This window comes from Vespa crabro, chromosome 5 (assembly GCF_910589235.1).
Source record: "Vespa crabro chromosome 5, iyVesCrab1.2, whole genome shotgun sequence".
In the NCBI taxonomy this organism is placed as follows: Eukaryota; Metazoa; Arthropoda; class Insecta; order Hymenoptera; family Vespidae; genus Vespa; species Vespa crabro.
The window spans coordinates 8,299,616-8,322,115 of NC_060959.1; the positions used below are offsets into that span (position 1 = coordinate 8,299,616).

The window sequence follows — 22,500 nt, forward strand, 5'->3', positions numbered from 1 at the left end:
GAAGAAAAAGTTGAAAATGATTTCGTAACGAGGATTAAAATTTTTCCTAGACTTATTCGTTTAGGTAGAAACTTTGAAAAAGAAAAAAAAAAGAGAGAGAGAGAGAGAGAGAGAGAGAGGGCAAGCAAAAAAAAAAAGAAACAATATTTTCAATGAATTTATAAGTTAACTTTAACATAAATTTTCTTTCCTTTATTTCTTTTTTTTTTTTTTTTTTTTTATATGTGAAAATTCTAATCTCATTATTTATATGTATATATCATGATATCATGACGTAAGTTAAGATTAATATTTACATTAAAAAAAAAAAAAAAAAAAAAAAAAAAAACAAATAAAACTGAATTAATTTTGTATAATTAAAAAGAAAAAAAAAAAGAAAATAAAAAAAACAAAAAAAAAAAAAAACAAAAAAGGAAAAAAAAAAAGAGAAAGATCAAATCCTATTTATAACTTTTATTAATTACAATTCGTTCATAATTTTAATTCATTCATAATTTTAATTCATTCATTGGCCGTTTAACGATAATCATTTTCGATTGAAGATATATACGAATTAAAAAATTTCCAATTGTATCTATTTATCTATAACACCTTATATACCTATTTTCTATTCTATCGTTTTAAGATCGACGAAGTAAAGGGAAAATGAGACGTCGTCCTGATAAAGACGAGAGCGTAAAGCGTTTGATTTTCAGAAAATACGGAACTCCCGTCGAGCCGCGTTGATGCAGCACTGCATGAAACGATATATCGAAGCAAACAATCCGGATATTGTGCGGTTGGATCTAAAGACAAAAGCATATGATGAAATTCTGAAATTCCGTGGAAATCCAATATCCATCGAGGGATCGAGGGAAGAAGCTTGAATAGGATCTCGTTGTTGTGAGAAGTATTTCGACGATTTCAGCTTTCGTCTCTTCTTGTCTCTCTATTTGCCTTTCTCACTTTCTACTATCTCTCTCTCTCTCTCTCTCTCTCTCTCTCTCTCTCTCTCTCTCCCTTTTTCTCTGTCCCCCCTCCCCGCCCCCTTCCTCTTTCCCTTATTCATAGGATTTTAACGAGATTCAAAACGGTGTCGTCAAATTCGCCAGGGGTTTGTCTAATTAGCTCGATATTTCTAATATCAGATAACATCAACTTTCTAATCATCGATTATGACCTTCTATAATTCACAACTCCCGTATTAATGTTTCGTATGTATATATTTTAAAGTACGATTTCCAATGGATCGACTTTTATTTCCAATAATATAAACTAGTGCATGTATAACAGAAAAAAGAAAAAAAAAAAAATATATATATATATATATATATATATATATATATATATATATATATATATAAAGCTAATTAGAAAAAGAGAAGAACAGATCAAATACGTTGAATAGAATTGATTTTAAATGAAGAAGAATTTTTTCTTACGAACATTTAAATTTCAATTATTATTATTATTATTATTATTATTATTATTAATTTAATCGCAATTCTTTTTTTTTTCCTTTTAACATTGACAATCGACTATCGATGTTTCTATTAAAAAAAATAAAAAAAAAAACAAAAAAAACAAAAGAAAAAGAAAAAAAAGGAATTAGATAAAAACTATAATCTTCCTACGAATGTTTTTTAACGTTTCTCACAATAACAGAAAAAAAAAAAAAAAAAAAACAAGAAAGAAGAGAACTTCTTTACGTATTTACGTTTATGCCAAGTAAGAAAGAAAAGAAAAACAAAAAAAAAAAGGAAGAAAAAATCTTTGGCCCTCGTATTTAATGATCCACCTTTGACTTGTCAAGCTCAAGAAGATCTACATTCTTCCTTATTTCTTTTTCTTTTTTTCTTTTTCTTTTTCGTCGAAACCTTTTTACCCTTCCCGTCTCTTTCACGATCATTCTATTTCCATTTTCCTTCTCTCTCTCTCTCTCTCTCTCTCTCTCCTTTTCTTTTTTTCCTTTCCTCTTTCTTTCCTTCGCGTTTCTCTTCGCGCAAAAGGTTTCGAAATAAGGCTTTAGCAAGTGCCATGTATCAAGAGGCGAGAGAAATAAAAGATCGAATTCGTATTCTTCTGGTGTATGCTGTCAGTTTTCGGCTGGATTAAAGGGTCGATCGAGCTCAAGTAGATTTCTTCAAGAGAGGGATCGGCTTTTTCAGTCGCGTCGTATCGATCCGACACAATAAAACCGTTTCGCGTCTCTCTTTTTCCTCTCTCTCTCTCTCTCTCTTTCTCTCTCGCACACAAGTTCTTTCATGCACCAGGTTGATTCTAACGACCTCCCTTTAGCTGAGCGTCCAATAAGTGGAAAATTGGAACACGCTGGTTATCATCCTCTCTTTCTTATTCTTACTCTCTCTCTCTCTCTCTCTCTCTCTCTCTCTCTCTTTTTTTTTTCCGTTCACGGAAACTCGTAAGGTATAAATTTTTTCTTAAACCGATCAAACCATCTCAATCATAACTTAACACTTTTGTTATTCTTTTTCTGCAAGAATACGAAACCTTTAGGTACATATATACATACATACATACATATATATATATATATGTATATATATATATATATATATATATATATATATATATGTGTGTGTATCAGCTAATGTAAGTTCCAAAAGCATTAACGACGTCGTCTATGTGAAAAATAAAATAAGAAAAGATAGAAATAAAAGTGGAAGATGAGTATAGGAATAGGTGACAGTGAGAGGATCGAAAGAAAATTTATAAGTAAATCGAAAAGAAAAATGTTTATCGAGGAAATGGTTGAAGTTTGAAAATCGGCTCACAACTTTATACCCACGACATTTCTCATCCTCGAGCCGTTATTCTCGGATTCTCTCGTGAAAATTAAAGGGAGGATAACGCCAAATATCGAAATATCGGCTTACCGATAAAGTATAGATATTACATGTACTATGTGCGTCAGAGAAGATTGGAAAATATACCTGGTTTGTTTTTAGTTCACGTCTTTTTTTATCTTTTTCTCTCTTTTCTTTTTATTTTGTTTTTTTTTTGTTTTTGTTTTTGTTTTTGTTTTGTTTCGTTTACTCCTTCTTTCACCTCTGTCCACCCCCCTCCCCTCCTGCCCTGCCCTGCCTCGCCACTGTACTTTTTCACAGGTTTATTAAAGTTGCACGGTTTAAATAAAAATCGAGAATAATATTTCTCTTTGACGTGAGATATAATTATTAGGCTTGCGGTATTTGTGAATTTTAAAAGTTACACATTTACGTGTATTGAATTAACCTTGATTAACTACACACACACACACACACACATATATATATATATATATATTTTTTTTTTATATAAGCAAAGGATTATCAAGTTCGATTTAAAAAGAAAAAGAAATGAATTTATTTTTAAATTTGTTCATATTATTTTATCGCAATAGTATATGCAAATATCTATACTTATTCAAACTTATATAAACGTACACACACTAATACACATCCATATACATATTATACTTAGAATAAAATACATACAATAATTTGAGATTGTTGATAACGCTAGAACTATCTAATAAATTTTTCACTTCTTCTTTGTATTAATCCTTCAACGATAGATTACGTAAGTGTAATTTATAGCATAAATTTATTCCCTTATCTCATGATACAGAGCCAGAAGTAAATCTCAGAATGTCGGTTATTCATATCTACATTAATTTTAATACCTTTATTATCACTGTAGAAGAGAAGTATAGTTCTCTCCAGAAGTTAAATAAATCTATTTAGCGATTTAAACCCTCGAGCTATGGAGATTGTTCCTTCGGGAAAGATTATAATGACCACTTATTAAATACGACTTGACTCATAAGCCACTCTGAAATTATAATTGATATAATGGTCATATTTCTTATTCTTAATTCTTTTCTTTTTTTTTTTTTTTTTTTTTTTACTTTTTCCTTATTTTATCTCATTTTTTTTCCTTTTTCTTTAGACCATGAACCTAAGTATATATGTGTAATTATTTATCTCAATCTATCCTCATTACGTTTTATTTCATTTAAGGAGTAACTCGTATATATATATATATATATATATATATATATATATATATATATATATATATATATGTTTTGTACAATTTTAGGCATATGAGATAATCTCAATAAAATATAAAAGTCAAATATTTTTTTCATAATAAATTTCACAGAAGAACTTTCTTAACTTTTAACAACCAATTGATTTTGTTCTTCTTCTTCTTCTTCTTCTTCTTTTTTCCTTCCTTTCATTCTTTTCCATTCTATTGTCGAACTACAACGAAATAACTTGAATGCCTCTCGTGAATTTCGTTCTAATGAGAACTTTAGCCATACTCGTGAAAACGAACGAGGTAGAGAGAATTTTACGTTCAATTCTATCGTTAGTACCATCGCCATTACAATGATTAACATCGTTATCAATAACTATTGTTATCGTTATATTATTGTTATTGTTATTGTTAAAGTAATGGGAGGTGGGGATTGGAGGTCTATGCATCATGAAGAAAAAAAGAGAACGCATAAAAGTCAGTTAAAAAGATATCACTTTTATGTCAATGTTGACACAAAAGACAATGGTTTTTTTTTCTTCTATCCTTTTTCTTTCTTCTTTCTTCTTTTCTTCTTTTTTTTTTTTTTTTTTTTTTTTTTTTTTTTTTTTTTTTATTACAATCGACATTGATGAAAAGGCCTGATTGGAAATAAAAAAATAAAAAAAGATATCATTTATGTATAATAAATGTGATTAATTCGTATTAATGATCAAAGAAAATAAAATGAATCATCGTGCTTTCTCTTCCTCACTATATATATATATATATATATATATATATATATATATATATATTAATATATATTATATCTACGGACGATTTATTTTAGCGATAAATTTCATATCCGTTGATTTACCCCATATAATACGACATATTATCGAATATAGGTAGCAAACGGTAGATATAATATCATACACATTGAGCATTGAAATTTATCGACATTTAAATGCCAGCTCGTTCCAGTAATTGCAGATGATCGGAATACACGATATCACGTATGCGGAAGCTTTCGCGGTTTTCCAAACATCGTCCTGCTTAGGAAGATAAAAGGGCATGAAAATTAAAACGGTGACATGGAAACTTGATGATGATAATAAAAACCAACGATTTTAATAGGGCGATAATATCGTAATAATAAATTGCAAAAGGATGAAGATAGAAATTGAACGAACGCGTTTATAGGTACTTATGAACTTTTGTTAAAAGTGAGATAAAAAATAAAAGATAGATAAAGAAAGATAATAATTGAGATATATCTATCTATATGTATATGTATGTAATGCAAATTTTATACACGTCATGATAAATTTTTACATCTCAATTGTCTACTAGCCATTATAACGATTATATTCATTAACAAAGCATCATATAAATATATATATATATATACAATATTTATGTTAATACTGTTAAAACAGGGGAAAATAATGAGAAAGAATGATCAAAAATTATTTAATTACATACCATCATCCATTGTCTCTCTCTTTTTTGTCTTCACAAGAAAAAAGAGAGAGAGAGAGAGAGAGAGAGAGAGAGAGAGAGAGAGAGAAGGTTCGCTATTATTAAAAATACACACTTGAGAATTTTTATCGAAAAAATAATAGACATACATATGCGTCTATATGTGTGCGTTTAAATATATACGTATATAAAAAGAAAAGAGTGTTAAATCGTTCTATGATATTACCAATTCCATAAAAATTGTCTGTAAATAGAACGATTGCCTCCATAGTCTTTTATTAAATCGAGCTTCCTCACTTATTTGCAAACCGGATAGTGGTGGTATTTTTTTCCCCCTGAATTATTCCGGACATTACTTTCAACTTTTTCTTCTCCTTGAACTCCATTCCCACTGTTCCATCCTTCCTTCCTATCATTTTATCTCGTTCTCTCTCTCTCTCTCTCTCTCTCTCTCACTCTCTCTCTTTTCCTTTTTGTTTTTCATTCTTACTTTATTTCCTTTTTTTTCAATTCCCTTTACCTTTTTCTTCTATTCCCTTTTTTTTTCCCCTCCTTTTCAACATGAAGCTTTCCAGCCTAATATTTACCCATTACTTCACCATGACCCAAATAGCTTCCAAGCTCTCGTTCGGATAGTATAAGTACGTTCCTGAAAGTGGATATGCATGAAGTTCATGTAAATCATCACCATTTGAATGAACAAGAGAATTCACAGAAAGCGAATATATATATATATATATATATATATATATATATATATATATATATATATATATATATATATATATATATATATATGCATATATAAGAAAATTTGTATGAAAAAAATGAGAGAGAGAGAGAGAGAGAGAGAGAGAGAGAGAGAAAAGAATGTATAGAAAAAAGGGAGATTTTTTTCTTTCAGTATAATATTAAATATTATATTTCAGTATAATATAAAAATTAGTCATAGATAATTGAGCAAATTATTTTTCATTGGTATTGAATCAATTTTCTTTTTTTTCTTTTTTTCTTTATTTTTTTTATTTTTTTTTTTTTTTTTTTATTGTAAAATTACGAGAAAAGAGACATGAAAAAAATATATATATCTATATATATGTATATATAGATTATATTTATATTTATTTTTTTTTTTTTTTTTATTGTAAAATTACGAGAAAAGAAACATGAAAAAAAAAAAAATATATATATATAGATTATAGTTATATATCTGTGTATAATTTAAAAATAGAAAGAGAAGAATGATATTATTACTTGATTCGTAATAAATAATCGTTCTTTTATAAACGACTTGCCATTTACTTTAACATAGTACATCCATCGATAATGATAGCCATAACGAGTACTCGAAATTGTCTATCTCTTTTTCTCTAACGTTTTTTCACTTCTTTCTTCTCCACTTCTCTCTGTATTCCTCGATGATACTTTTTCTCCCTTCCTTTCTCTCTCTCTCTCTCTCTCTCTCTCACTCTCTTTTTAACTTTCTCTTTGTTTGTGCTCTACTTTTATAGTTGGCTATCTTTTAAAGAGCTCGTCCTTAAGACACTTGATCGATATTAAAAATGGCACTCTCTTATTTTTTCACGTTTACGTGACTTCGATACAAAAGTCGAGATATTATACTTGATTCTCTCTCTCTCTCTCTCTCTCTCTCTCTCTTTCTCTCTCTCTTTTCTCTTTTCTCTATCTATATCTATCTATCTCTCTATCTCTCTGTCTCTTTTCGAAAAAAAATCAATAATAATTTTTTGTTAAAAAGATCAAAAAAGTATAATAGTATTGTCTTGAAATATTGATTTTATCTTACTTACTACGAAGATTTTTAATTAACAAGATGAAAACTTTTTTAATTTTGCAGGTATAAAGGATTCCTTGGATTATGAAAAACGTCTAATAGAAAGATGGAAGCTACGAATTCTATTGATTTGAACGACTCGACGAATTTCTATAACGAATCGGTGACAATAGCTCGTTGATACCAGTGAAATTAAATATTCGAATAAGACTGGCTTTAAGTCAAGATCGGATTGATTACCGATAAGCTGATCATGACGCGTATCGCGAAAAGATGATGACCAGCGGTCGTTGAAGACCGCTAGAAAACCAGATCTATAGTTATCTCAGAATGGAGGAAAACGTTAGTATCGCAACGAATGCGACGGTGGAAAATTTCGATTTTGCCGATCCATGGGTCATCCTGAGGGCTGTCATATTGGCTCTTTTGATCCTCGTCACTATCATAGGTAAGACACGTATTTCATGCTTATCTGATGTATTTACGTATTACGATCGTGTTCTTCGAGGATTTTTCTACAACGTATAAATAAATAAATCTTTTTTTTATAAGTACCAGAAACAAACTTGCAATTTATCGTATATTTCACGATAACTATATAGTCTGTCGAATAAAAAAAAGTAAAAGAAAAAAAAATCATAAATCATTTCATCTGAAATATTTTCTATTAAAATAGAGAATATCTCGTATATTCAAACTTGATATAATCTTGATATATCAAACTTGATCTAACGCGTAACTTCTTGAAAATGACGGATCCTTTATGATTTTCTTCCTCGATCACTCTTGATGATATATGCGTTCGGTAATTCTCAGGAACGATGTAATAACTAATAAGCCAGGCGAACAACCGATTGAAATTAGCGGGTTGATAGTTACTTGTTAAACGAACTGGGTAGCGAAGCCGTTAACTGGAGGTCGGTGGATGTATCGGTAGCATAATTGATTTCGAAACCATCACGACCATTAATCGTCATTCCTCTACTATAACTATATGTATATACCTATACATGACCGTCTTACAACCCTCCTTATCTCGACATATGTATGTATATGTGTGTGTGTGTGTGTGTGTGTGTATATGTGTGTGTGTATAGTTATAAGCATAATAACTACTTCTCATAGGCGTCGATAAATTATTAAATATTCTTATCTCTTTGAGTTACTTAACGATTAGAAATTTTTTATTCTAAATATTATACGACGTTAATATCGATTTTAATAAATCATTGATAGAAAAAAAAAAAAAAAATTAAAAAAATTTTTCATATTAAAATTTAGCTTTACATCTGAATTAATCGAGATAAATTCATATTGATAATTTACATATTTTTCAAGTTTTTATAAAAATTATATATAGAAAATATCTACTTATTAATATATTATATATATATATTTTTTTTTTATATTTATTTACATATGGATGATATAAAATTATTATTATTAATTTCTATTCGATATATCTGCGTATATACATACACACATATATATATATATATATATATATATATATATATATATATATAAAAGAAATGAATAAAAAATTTAAATGACATCGAGCTTCCTTTAATATAATCACTTTTTCTTTCTTTCTTTTCTTTTTTTTTTTTTTTTTTCATTTTGATCATAGTTGACATATTGCTGTTACCATTATCATCGTTTGTAAAAGCTTAAGATTTAAAAGAGAGTCCCTTAAATCGTGGTTGAGTCGATGCCTATGTCGAGGGTTACGAGATAACGACGTCGTCGTCGTCGTCGTCGTCGTCGTCGTCGTTGTCGTTGTCATCGTCGTCGTAGTCGTCGTCGTCGTCGTCTTCGTCGTAGTCGTCGTAGTCGTCTTCGTCGTAGTCGTAGTCGATGGTTCGTCTTACCAACGTATACTATCCAACTGACACATCTATATGTGCGCGTGAGCATAACGGGTGATCAATTTAAACCTGACACGCTTCGACCGCGTATAATCTGTCAACGACAGTGACGCGGGTAATCGCTATCGTATTAAATACTTCTCCCTGCTCTCGACCTACCGACCTGCATACCGATACGCTTACTTGTTTCTCTATGACATAACTCATTTGCAAAATCAAAATATCCTTATACCTTATAATTATATTAAATAATTAACATTGTATAATTAACTTTAAATTGATAATTTATATCTATACATTTATTATATATTTATATAAATATATAAGAATAACAATTAATTTCAATCATGGATTATAATTTATAATATGTATGTATATAACATAAATGTTTTAAATATATCATAAATAATATTATTAGCATACATCATAAATAAAATATATCGTAAATATATGATTTATTTCGTGTTAAATAAATTGAACAGCCACGTACACATAAAAAATATAGAAAAATTTTATACATTCTTTATAAAAAAAAAAAAAAAGAAAAAAGAAAAAAAAATACAACGAATACCAAAGTTACCTACCAATCGCTTAAGTATTTTATCTCGTGTTAATTTTGTTGTTTTCTTTTTTTTCTTTTTCTTTTTCTTTTTTTTTTTGTTTACCTTATTACACATATTATTGAATATTTAATTCCATTGTTAAAATTTATTCAAACATTGTTATTTAAAATAATCCAGTAAAACGGATCGATCTACTATATATTTATTTTCAATATTTACATATAGATATTATTACATATTGATATTTTACATATAGATACCTATCTCGTGTTTTTGAACATTTCTTTTTTGTAAGATATCTTTTGTTACATATTCGAAAAATATAGATAAATAGATATATATATATATATATATATATATATATATATAGATATATACATAAATAGATATATAGATAGATAATAAATAAGCAGATAGATAGATATCTACAATATAAAAAGATTAGCTTATTGATAGATATTGTTAAATTTTTCGTAATAACAAGAACGTATTATTATCACCATTTTCAATAGCTATCTGAATTTGTTATCACTTTTAAAACCATATATAATTCCTAATAATAATATATTGCGAGATATTAGGAAAAAGGTATCGATCGTTTTGTCAACGAGCTCGATTTATTACGTTATTTTTCCGATGGGTTGACAAAATATTAATAAATGAAATTTTCATCAAAAAAAAAAAAAAAAAAAAAAAAAAAAAAAAAAAAAAAAAAAGAAAAGAAAAAACAGGATAACTAAGGTAATATATTTTACATCGATATTTCGCCATTCTTTTCCTTTATGATACGTATATATTTTATAAAAGCCAATCAACTTTCGCGTAAAAAAGCAAACATATCTAACGTATCTGATATTACAAATAAAATATATATTTACCTAAGCGTTTCCACTGAAATACCAATAATAATTATTCGGACTAGTTTTATGTATACCTTTGTTCGTCGATAAAAGATTTAATAATTTATCGATTCTGACGAAATGCGATAACATAAGCGTAAGGAAAACAACCAGTTAGTTGGCCGATATTATAACGCGTAATATCTTCTCATCTTTCTTCTCCTTTTGTATACTTACGATCTAAGAGAGACTACTTCAAGGAGAAGGAATATTTTCTCTAAAATGGGCAGACCACGATATCGTTCAAGAAGTATTACCCTCATTAATAATGCATGACCGACCAAAGTATTTTTTTCTTTTCCTTCTCTTTTCCTTTTTTTCTTTTCTTCTTTTCTGGATTTTTTTTTCCCCCACCCCCTTTTTCTCCTCTTTTTTTTTTTGTTCCCCGAAACTCCTTGCCGATTTGAAAATTTTTATATGAAAGCACCGACGAATCTCTTGAAAAGAAAATGGTGTGCATCACGGGCTAGAGTAGACCGATCAAGAGGTTCTCTTTATTCCAGCAAATATCGTTATGAGCATGCCTTTAGAAAGAAAAAAAGAAAGAGAGAGAGAGAGAGAGAGAGAAAGAGTAGGTTAGAGATACTCGTTGGAATCTCGCCAAGAAAAGAAAGCAAAACTTTTAAAGCAGAGGATCGTGAATTTACAAATTTAATCACTAGAAATGACCTATAAATTACGTACGTAAAATTGTACATAACTATAAACAAGCTAGTGTCATATTTGTTTCAATTATGTCGCGAAAAAGAAAAGAAATATATTTACATATGTACATACGTTATTCGAGATTGATGAATTGTTACTTTTTTTCACGGTTATAAATGGTCGATTCATATGGATCGACCATTTTTCTTTAATATTATTTTCTTTTTCCATTGTCGCGCACGTAGATGGTATAACATAAAATACGTGCGTAAATAAATAAAAAAAAAAAAAAATATATATATATATATATAACGTAAAATTAAAACAAAAGGAAGAAGAGAAAAACGAAGACAAAGAAGAAAAACAAAAAGAAGAAAGAGAAGTGTTGAATATAAAGAAAAAAAAAAAAAAAAAAGACAAAAAAAGGAAAAAAAAGAAGGAAACATTAAAAAAACAAACAAACGAATAAATAACCGATGTTTATATCATAAGTTTAATTTAAATGAAATACGTGACCGCTTAACTGGAACCATCTACAATCCATTCAAGAAACGCGTTACGTTGGCATTTTACTTTTAGCTGTGTTAGAAGTGACTTAAGAGTCGAGAGAGGATAAGGGCCTTCTAAAAATATGTATACATACATATTTGCCTTTGGACGTGCACGAATGAGGACACTTTGTCATGTCCAAAATGTGGTAAAGCGAAGCTTTAAAGTGCGAGGAAAATAAACGACATGGCGACGAATCATTGAACACCATCTACGACATTATGAATGATCTTAAAATGTGAAAATAAAAACGCCATTTTTTAGCCTCCATTTTATTATTCAACAATCTTACATTCTATATTCTATATATATAAATTGATGATTAAAATATTTCATAAATAATTCGATTGTTATAAATTTCTCTTATTAATCGACATAAAATACATTATACATTAATATTTCTATCTATAATATATAATATATAAATATATATATATATATATTTTTTGTTTATTATTATTTCTAATTTTACATTTTATTTTTAGATACGATCGTCATGTGAATCTTATTTATAATTGTTAATATTTATTTAATATATATATATACATTTTTCTCCCTCTCCCTTTCTCTCTCCCTATCTCTCTCTCTCTTTCTTTCTCTTTGATAGCTCTCGTAGTTTGATAGCTCTTCGAACGTGATACAACTTTGATATTTGAAATTTCAAAATTGTTCCTTACGTAGGTTCGATGTGGTCTACATATTCGCTAAGTTTCATGTAAAATTAAAATTTACCAAGTTAGTAAGATGATACCAAGGTGAATCTAATCAATGATACATTGCATATCGTCCTTTAGCACGACCATAACATTTCAAAACTCTATAAACTCGATTTCGTACGTATGTATATATATATATATATATATATGTACCTAGATGAAAGGCATAAGAAGGAAAAACGGAAATTGTATCACGTATACTATTTTACCTTGCCCCAGGTATATATTCTTCGACGATATCACGCTTCCAAAGGATCGATTACAAGAGACACGTGCGATCATACGTAGACGTCGAAGGAGAAACTGACGAGCCGATAATCCTTGTATCTTATGGATTATGGTCGATAAGTTCAACGAGAAAAAGAAAAGGAATGAGAATAAGAATAAGAAAAAGGAAAGAATCGAAAATCCGGATTGTCCTGATTTAGCTCCGTAATCCTATACTCATTCCATCGTTATATTTATATACAGGCTAAGGACAAAAATAAATAAATAAAAAAATTAAAAAAAGGAACTTCCTAAGCGATTTTAAAAAACTATTACTTTTTTTTACCTGATAATTTTTTAACTTGACAGTTTTACAAAGTAATTTGATAATATGAAAAAGGAAAGAAATAAACGAAAAAGAAACAAAAAAAAAAAAAAAAAGAAAGAAAAGAAAGATTAATTTAAACAATCTTGAATAAATGTAATCGATTTTGCAAATTATTTAGAAACTTTCTGCCCATTTTGTACATTCCAATACATACATAAATATATATATATATATATAATAAATATATAATTTTTCATTATTAAAATATTCTAGTAAATTAAGTCGGACTACGAGGATAAACTTATTGTTATTATATTGAAGTACGAAACGAAGGATCTCTTGAAGCGTGTACCACATTACCGGTTAAAATTTAAGGCAAAATGCACTTACTCTCCTCTCTCTCTCTCACTCACTCTCTCTCTCTCTCTCTCTCTCTCTCTCTATCTCTATCTCTCTCTCTCTCTTTTATTCTTGTACGCTTCCGTTCCATTTTCCCGTTTTTGTTTTTGAATTTCCATTTACTTCCATGGAAGAGAGAATACGAATTTCTATCGTCTTATACACCGAAATAGTTCTCCAATGCTCGAATGGAGGAAAATAATAATGCAAAACAACTTTAGGATTGCGAATGCGTCGAATATATTGTATGACTAACAAATTATTCTAAAATATTATAGTATAAGATATGCCATGTACTAGTTACTGGTGTACACAATTATTTCTATGTTAATATAAAAATATTATTTAAAACAAGATATATCTCGAATGATACAAAACAAGTTGAATGAATGAGAACAGGTAACAATTTTATACGAGTAACGGAACTCGAACGTTACCTTTCAGGTGCTTCTCGCAAAATCATTTTCCGTTGTTTACAGTTGACCTATTTGTTATTATGTATATCTTTCATAGTATAAAATATATATATATATATATATATATATATATATATATATACATATATAGTAAGAAAGCATAGTATACGTGTACGTATATGAAGTTCCGACGAGATTATTTCATCACTCGTTTTCTCCTTTTTTCTCTTTTTTTTTTTTTTATTTTCTTTTTTCTTGTTTTCGTTCACGAATTTTCCCTGTACCCCAAAAATTGCTACATTCGATTACATTGTTTCTCGGTACACGAATACTGAAATGAAATTTTGAATAATACATCCTTCTCTCTCACTCTCGTTCATTTACAATTAATAAATTTTTGTTGTTGTCTCATTTTTATAATAAATTGTAAAATGTGGCAAGATGAAAACGGGAAAGAAACAGAGAGATAGAGAGATAGAGATAGAGATAGAGATAGAGAGAGAGAGAGAGAGAGAGAGAGAGAGAGAGAGAGTGCTACACAATGACAAAGATATATCGAAAAAATAGAATGAGTAGAAAACGAATAGGATTTTCATTCAATCTCCATTCGAGTTACCTCGTAATTCGCGCAGAAAATACTAACATCGATATTCCTGTCACGGTGTATAAGCACGATTTCATAACACCGCGTGCTCCGCATATTTAGAATCGTCCAAAAGCGCGAAAGGATCAATTTTATTATCGTAAAGTACATTACGTTTCTTTATTCCATCGTCAGCAACTTTTTCTTATAACGATTATTTATCGTAATAATTGCATATTAATATGTATTGCGTATAAAGTTGATACGTTATAAATATTGAAGAGAAAAGCAAATAAAGAAAGAAAGAGAAAGAGAGAACGTCCAAACGTTTAATTAACGAAATAAATCATTTTTATTTATAGTCACATATATATATATATATATATATATATATATATATATATATATATATATATAGATTATATAGAAAGTAAACGTTAACGATTCTTTTTGCTTCATTTAAATAAGTATATATATATATACCTAACTATTCCTATGTACTTATGAATACATAAACGATAATAATAAGCCACGTCTACCAGGGTAACGCTTTCCGACGATGTTGACTATGAAATTAACTTTCAAGTCCTATAATTTATAAAGCTTAATTACTCGATTTTCCGAGATCCTAATTAATCGGCCAACTTCCAACCGGGTTTACCATTGAATGCTTTGTTAGAACTATAAACGTGGTTTCTGCTTCTAAAGACCATCGGAATATCAATTTGTATCAAATTGAGAAATTCATACATATATATGTATATATGTATATATATATATCCATATATATATATATATATATATATATATATATATGCGAAATTACATATACGATATATGTGTATGCATATATATATCATATATCGTAGGACAATTTGTATCTTCTCGAAATCCTCTTTACCAAATCATAGACCATATTGATATTTTCAGTTCAGTTTATGCCGATTCAATTGTTTTTTTTAAATAGATCATGTTCGCCCTCACCTATCCCTCTCTCTCTCTCTCTCTCTCTCTCTCTCTCTCTCTCTTTTTCCCCTTGATTACTTTTTTTTTCTTTTCTTTTTTTTTTCTAAAAAAAGAAAAGTAAAGACGAATCGTTTATTTCGATCTCGTAGATCGAAAAAGCATCCACATTATCCGTCGACTTTTCCATCAACGAGAAAGCACGACGACGTGAGAAAATCTACGAGAATTTCTTCGCGTTTCGATATCGACCGACCGAGTGTGTTGATAAAAAAGAAAGAAAAGAAAAAAAAAAAAAGAAAGCGGAGAGAAAGAAGGAGACAGAAGGACAAAGAGAGAGAGAGAGAGAGAGAGAGAGAGAAAAGAATGAAGTGTGTTAATAAAAAAAAGAACACACACACACACACACACATATACACGAAAAAAAGAAAAGAGAGAGAAAGAGAGGACAAAGAAAAATATATTGCAACGTTTTAACGTGTCGAGTGGCAATATAGTAAATACACGTAAAACGTCTCGACTCCCAATGAGATTCTAGTCGGTGACCTAGTCGACCAGGGCATTCGAAGGACACGCTCGTATATGTACTACCTTAATACATCTAATACATCTAGATTATTTGATTTGACGCTTATAAACAGAAGAGAAAGAGAGAGAGAGAGAGAGAGAGAGAGAGAGAGAGCATCATAACCCTTCTTAATATTTGCATATGTTTCAGGGAATTCGTTCGTAATAGCGGTGATCCTAGTGGAACGAAGCCTACAATCCGTAGCAAATTATTTAATCGTGAGTTTGGCCGTCGCCGACCTTATGGTTGCCTGCCTCGCCATGCCACTCGGGGCTGTTTACGAGGTACGTAATTTGCTGACTATAATAGACTATTCCGAATTATGGCCATTGCGATATGTGTTCCTCATATATATATATATATATATATATATATATATATATATATATATATATATCTATTTATATATATTTCGTTCGAATCATATATCATTATGTATATACGTTCGTTCGAATCATTTTCTAATCAGTAGAGAAAAAAAGGAAATCGTCGAAAAGGGAATCGTATGACGTGAATGGAATACGAAAGGATTAATAATAAATCCATGGATTTAATGAAATAAAATCTTAAAGTTCGTGGGTGTGAATTTAAGAAAGGTCGTTTCTCGATAATAAGCTGTCGGTTTTAAAACATTTTTTTTCTTTTTCTTTTTTTTTTTTTTTCGTTAACTTAATGTACATAACTACATTTTAATCCTACTCCATAAATTATTAACTTTTCATAAATCCTATATAGCCTGTCCAAACAGAGAGGATTTAATAGGAAGAGCTTAAAAAAGTCTAAGTAGATATGAACAAAAAAAGGATTGCTCGAATAACGAGATGTCGGTTTTAAAGTTGGAAATTTGTTGGTTAACAAGTATTATTGAAATAATATGTTCATAAATTGTTTTTCTCATAAACTATATATATATATATATATATATATATATATATATATATTTTATATATAAATAAACTATTGCTCATTGACTATAACTATCGATTAGGACTACGGCGTGCTTATGGGAAGGTAATATTAATTTGACCTTGATCTTTACAATCGATATATCGGAATGAACTATCTTTGTCGATTACGAAGCAGAAAATTAAATTGCGAACCGATGACTTTTCATTTTTCTATAGAGTCCCATAGATCGGAGGAAGGAATATACGTAAACACGTGCACGTACACATATGTACATGCATAGATAAATATATATATATACACAGACAATATACATATCTTCATCTTTTAAAGGCCATCCCCTCGGTCAAATTCAATGGTTATATCCAACATTGGTGGTCCAGGTCATGGCCTAGCTTGGCCTAGGCGTAAATAATGACTGGGTCTATATCTCGTCTATATCTCTGATATCGCTTTGTGCTTTGATTCCATAACTAAAGTTGAAGCATAACCGTAGGGGTAATATTGTAATCGACGATAATATTTTGATAAATGTCGATGATAATGGTGATCCTTTTTTTATCACATTTTTATCACATTTTTCTATTCCTTTTTTTTTTCCTTTTTTTTTCCCTAGCTTGTTCCTTTACTTTTCTTTCTTTTATTATTATTATTCTTTCTTACTTCTTATTCTTTCTATTTTTCTTTCTATCTCATCAAAATGAAAACTATATGAATATTTCTTTAAGAACCGTCAAGATTTATTCATTTTATCCTAATGCGAGATAATATCTATCGTCTCCTTCGTTCGTTATTAAAGTTATTTAACTTTGTTTAAAACAAACAAGACAAGTTTCGAATTTACTTGCAAAACGCAATGGCGATATACGAACGCACAGACGCAATGCATTAACGTTGAAATTCTCCGGGGTTTATTCATTATCTTGAAACGAGATCTCACCAAATGAAATGAGACGCGAATGTTGAACCGAAATGTTAACTCGTGCCATAAGTTTCCTTACCTATTCGAACATTTGTACGGGTATATGTATTGTAATTATATGTTCGAAATGTTTTCATATAGTTATAGTTATGTCTTACATTTTGAAAATTTCCGACGCTTTATAAATCTATAAATTTATATTTATATTCGTATTCGCATTCGTATTTATATTCACGTAAAAATGAACATTTAACGAAACAAGAAGCAAAGAGCAAAACGTTCAAATAAAATAAAATAATATTAAATGTTCAAAATATTAATTAATTATATATATATATATTTTTTTTTTTCGAATCATACATTTCATCGCATTTCAGTGATATGATAGGATTCTATGATGTTTCATCAGAGAGTTCTGGTTTCACTATATACATAACATTATCTCTTTTACGATACTAAATATCCGTTCAATATATATATATATATATATATATATATATATATATATATATATATATAGATTTATGCGTGGACATGCGTAGAGACGAAACGTGGTCGTTCGGTGGGTATGACCTACATGCAAACAAACCCCGTTGAATTTTCCACGCAACTGCTATTGTTATTGATCTCTGATACTGGCTGATTTGACAAATCAGCGAATTTCAATGAACGAAATACGAGTTCTGTATGCGAAGAACGTGAAAAGCGAACACATGATGATTTACATATTAAATTAAGTCGACGAAACGAAAAAATCAATTATTCGTACCTCGTCATCGTTTCGGAAAAGATTGGATAGGGTGGTGTGGATAAAGAATAGGGGATGAACAAGATTGGTGAAAATATAGGTAGTAACGTTTAATGAATTACTCGATTCAATTAAATCACTCGTTCCTTCGTTTATCATTCTTTTATATTTTATTGACGCGCATTACGTAATTTAAAAACTTTCAAAATCAAATTCCTTTGGTATTCGCCACATTGTTTTGTGTTTTTAATAATGTATTTATTCGCTTAGTGACTGTCATTACATTCATCATGAACTAGAAAATAATTTGAGATATATATCGTTGGATAACAAAGAGTAGAGAAAGAGAGAGAGAGAGAGAGAGAGAGAGAGAGAGAGAGAGAGAGAGAGAGAGCGAAAGAGGATTCCAGCGAAAAGTGGATATTATAAAGTTTCTGATTTTCCAGATAACGTTACAATAATTATTCTTCTCTTGATATTGCTTTCAATAAATTCAATCGCAATTTCTGATATAAATCAGCAGATATTGAAAATTATATTTCACTTTAATCGATCTTCAATTACCATCTATTTTGTTATCCTTTTTAAATTTTATAATACACATAGAGAAAGAGAGAGATAGAGAGAGAAAAAGAGAGAGAGAGAGAGAGAGAGAAAGAGAGAGAAATATAAATATATATATATATATATATATATATATATATATTTATTTATTTATTTATTAAATATATACAGGATGTTCCGTTTATCTCGCAAAATTGGAATATTTCGTGAGACGATTAAATTAATAAAAAAAATTTTTTTCACTAATCATTTTGATATAAAAGAGACACATCATCGTATGATGATAATTTTTCTTTTTTCTTTTTTTCGATAGCTCGAATGAATTGAGAGAAATTTGAAATGTCATAGTAACAAATTTTAGATGAGAGTAATTATGTTACGTATATTACGTATATTACATATATATATATATATATATATATATATATATATATATATATATATATATATACACCGAAGGACATAAAATAGCATATAGGTTTTTTATATATTATATGACCAAGTGTAATTTATTATAGAAATAATATATCTTTTAGTCTAAAATATCACGTAGTATAAATAACGTCATTAAATCTCGGTTTAAGACGGGAGTAAAATTTTTTGATTACATTAGATCGTAAAATTCTTTTTATATTTATGATCGTAAAGGATCTTCTATAACATAAAAATTCTTTGAATATTAACGCGCACGCGTATGCAATTTTATTTATCATATGCACATATATTATATCGATGTCCGTATAAAGGAAAAAAGAAAAAGAAAAAAAGAAAAGAAAAAAAGAAGAAGAAAAAACAAAAAGAAGAGAAGAAAATGATAGCCCCATTTTCTTTAATATCATCTTCAATTATTATCAGATAGCTTACGTGATGATCGATAAACTGACGGCTTCGTTATCGCCCACATCTTTTTCCGATGGCGAGAGGACGGATATCAGAAGGTATATAATAACGATAAGATCTTCCAATATTCATGGCTTTACATTATGATGTAAACTCTCCTTTCTCGTGTTTATAGCTTTTTTTTTTTTTTTTTTTTTTTTTTTTTTTTTTTTTTTTTTTTTTTTTTTTTTTTTTTTTTTGATAGGAAAGAAAAAAGAATAAAAGAAACATCTGGAGAACAGATAAAGACTGTCATTTTAACGAATTACAAAAAAAAGAACAAAAAAAAAAGAAATATAATTATTATCAAACTTTCTAGAGGGTTTTGTTATATACTATTTGAAATACTTCGAGAGAAAGAGAGAGAGAGAAAGAGAGAGAGAGAGAGAGAGAGAGAGAGAGAGAGAGGATGAAAGATAGATATAACAAATGAATATAAAATATTATAAGAGTCTATAAAAAGAATATTATACGTGATCTAATCTAATACGTAATTATATCTCTCATTTAAAAGTAATTAAGTATATTGCTTATAAAAGGAGTATTAAAAATATATTGTCGGTCAAAGAAATTTTTGATATACACTGAAATGAAGAATTTCAATTTTTCGTTCGACTTTAACGAGCAGAACACGTTGTCCTCGAGTCGACAATTAATCAAATTTCCGACGACAAAGCAAGCGGTTAAGTTATGCATCTGTAATTATACGAAGAGAATCCTCCCGTGAAAGAAAGTTTAAAATGTTATAAAAATGGTTTTTACGTGGGTGTTACGTGCTTACGTAACGTCTGACGTCGTTCATACCAACTTTGATCGAGTAATAAAAAAGGAGAGAAGGCAAATAATGAAAAGAAAGAGAAGTGAAATTAGAATGGAATTTGAATGAAATAATTCATGATTTATTTATGTGTTTAGAGAACAAAAAAAAAAAAATAAAAAGAAATAATAGGAAATGAAAGAAGGAAGAAGTTAGAAAGTAATGAATAATTTATTCATGATTTATTCATTTATTTCATTATTTGTTTGTTATCTTCCATTGAACCTATTTATTTTTCTTTTTCCCTTTCGTTCCTGCATAATCGTTTTTTTATTGTTTACTCTTTGAGAGAGAAAAGAAGGAAGAAAAAAAAGAAAGAAAGAGAAAGCAAAAAAAGGGAAAAAAGAAACAAAAAAAAAGAGAGAGAGAGAGAGAGAGAGAGAGAAAATGAAAATAAAACAAAATGAAAAGGGTTTCTCTTTCGTGAAAACTTAAGATTCCAAGTCTGACAACGAGTGAATAAATTTTACGTCAACCAGGTACAATGACAAACAAAGTTTTCCAACGAGACGAGATTCTAAACGCGTAAAGCGGCATCTGTCGCGTATCTTCTTTCGTAAACTGTGTTCTCTCTTCCTTATAGAAAATTCTAGGCAACGAAGTTTTTTATCTAACTCGCTTGAATGTTGGTCACATGTGCTACCTCCTACGTGGATGATATCTCTTTATCTTTATTCCTTTCTCTCTCTCTCTCTCTCCCTCCCTCTCTCCCTCTCTCGTTTTCTTTTTTTTTTCTATCTCTATCTGTCTCTTCCTTTCTTTCTATCTTTCTTTCTTTTACCTCTGCATTTATCTCTCTCTCTCTCTCTCTCTCTCTCTCTCTATTCCTATCTTTCTCTTCTTCATTTGCTTCATATATAACAATAAGAGAAGACAATGGTTTACGCAGAAACCGTCCGTACAAGTTGTGTTCTAGTCTCTTCCTCTCTCTCTCTCTCTCTCTCTCTCTTTTTTTTTTCTTTCTGGTAGACTCGAGACACACTTTGAATACGAAGATATATCTTACTCTTTTGCCGTAGGGACGATTCCACCGTAAAACATTCATGAACCCTTTTGCTAATTACGGATCCAAGGTCTCTTACACGTTATATATGTCTCTCCTTCCTACTGACAACGCTCATAACTAAACTTCTCTCTTTTCTCACTCTAATTCCCTTTCCCCTGATTTACAGTCAAGTTTATATAATACATATAATTTCAAGAAAATAATATTCTAATGACAATAATAATAATAATAATAATAATAATAATAATAATAATTTTAATTGTAATAATTGTAATGAATGATATATAAAAATTGAATAATATCTAGATATGCAAATATCCATTATATAATGCAATAGAAAGTTATTAGATCGTCTTAATTTCTAATTAAACTTATATGAAATCTTTTCAATTTACGTATTAATTGTCATTAGCGTTAAAGTGAAAAATAAAGAGAAAAAAAAAAAAAGAAAAAGAAAAAAGAGAGATTTTATTAAATATCATAAATTTCATGAAAGTTTTCAAAATATTTTCTATACAAATTTTCCCTCTTCCATTTTGATAATACAAACGTATACATTATACGACATTAGAATAAATTATTTATGACTATTGCATTATACTTTTCGGAAAAATTTCAAAAAGTTTACTAATACACGAGGATTGCAATATGTAAAACGGGTATATACTCAAG

At 28.9% G+C, this 22,500-nt stretch overlaps 1 protein-coding gene across 3 annotated transcripts in view; it reads left to right on the forward strand.

The window, feature by feature from the left end:
* Positions 1-22,500, forward strand: part of LOC124424482 (5-hydroxytryptamine receptor 2A) — a 120,474-nt gene that overhangs the window by 43,386 nt on the left and 54,588 nt on the right. For all 3 annotated transcript variants that reach the window (XM_046963585.1, XM_046963584.1, XM_046963586.1), the window contains 2 exons: positions 7,346-7,730; positions 16,137-16,270. In XM_046963585.1, coding sequence (XP_046819541.1) covers positions 7,613-7,730; positions 16,137-16,270 — 252 coding nt within the window. In that variant the 5' untranslated portion in view covers positions 7,346-7,612. The remainder of the gene's footprint in view (positions 1-7,345; positions 7,731-16,136; positions 16,271-22,500) is intronic.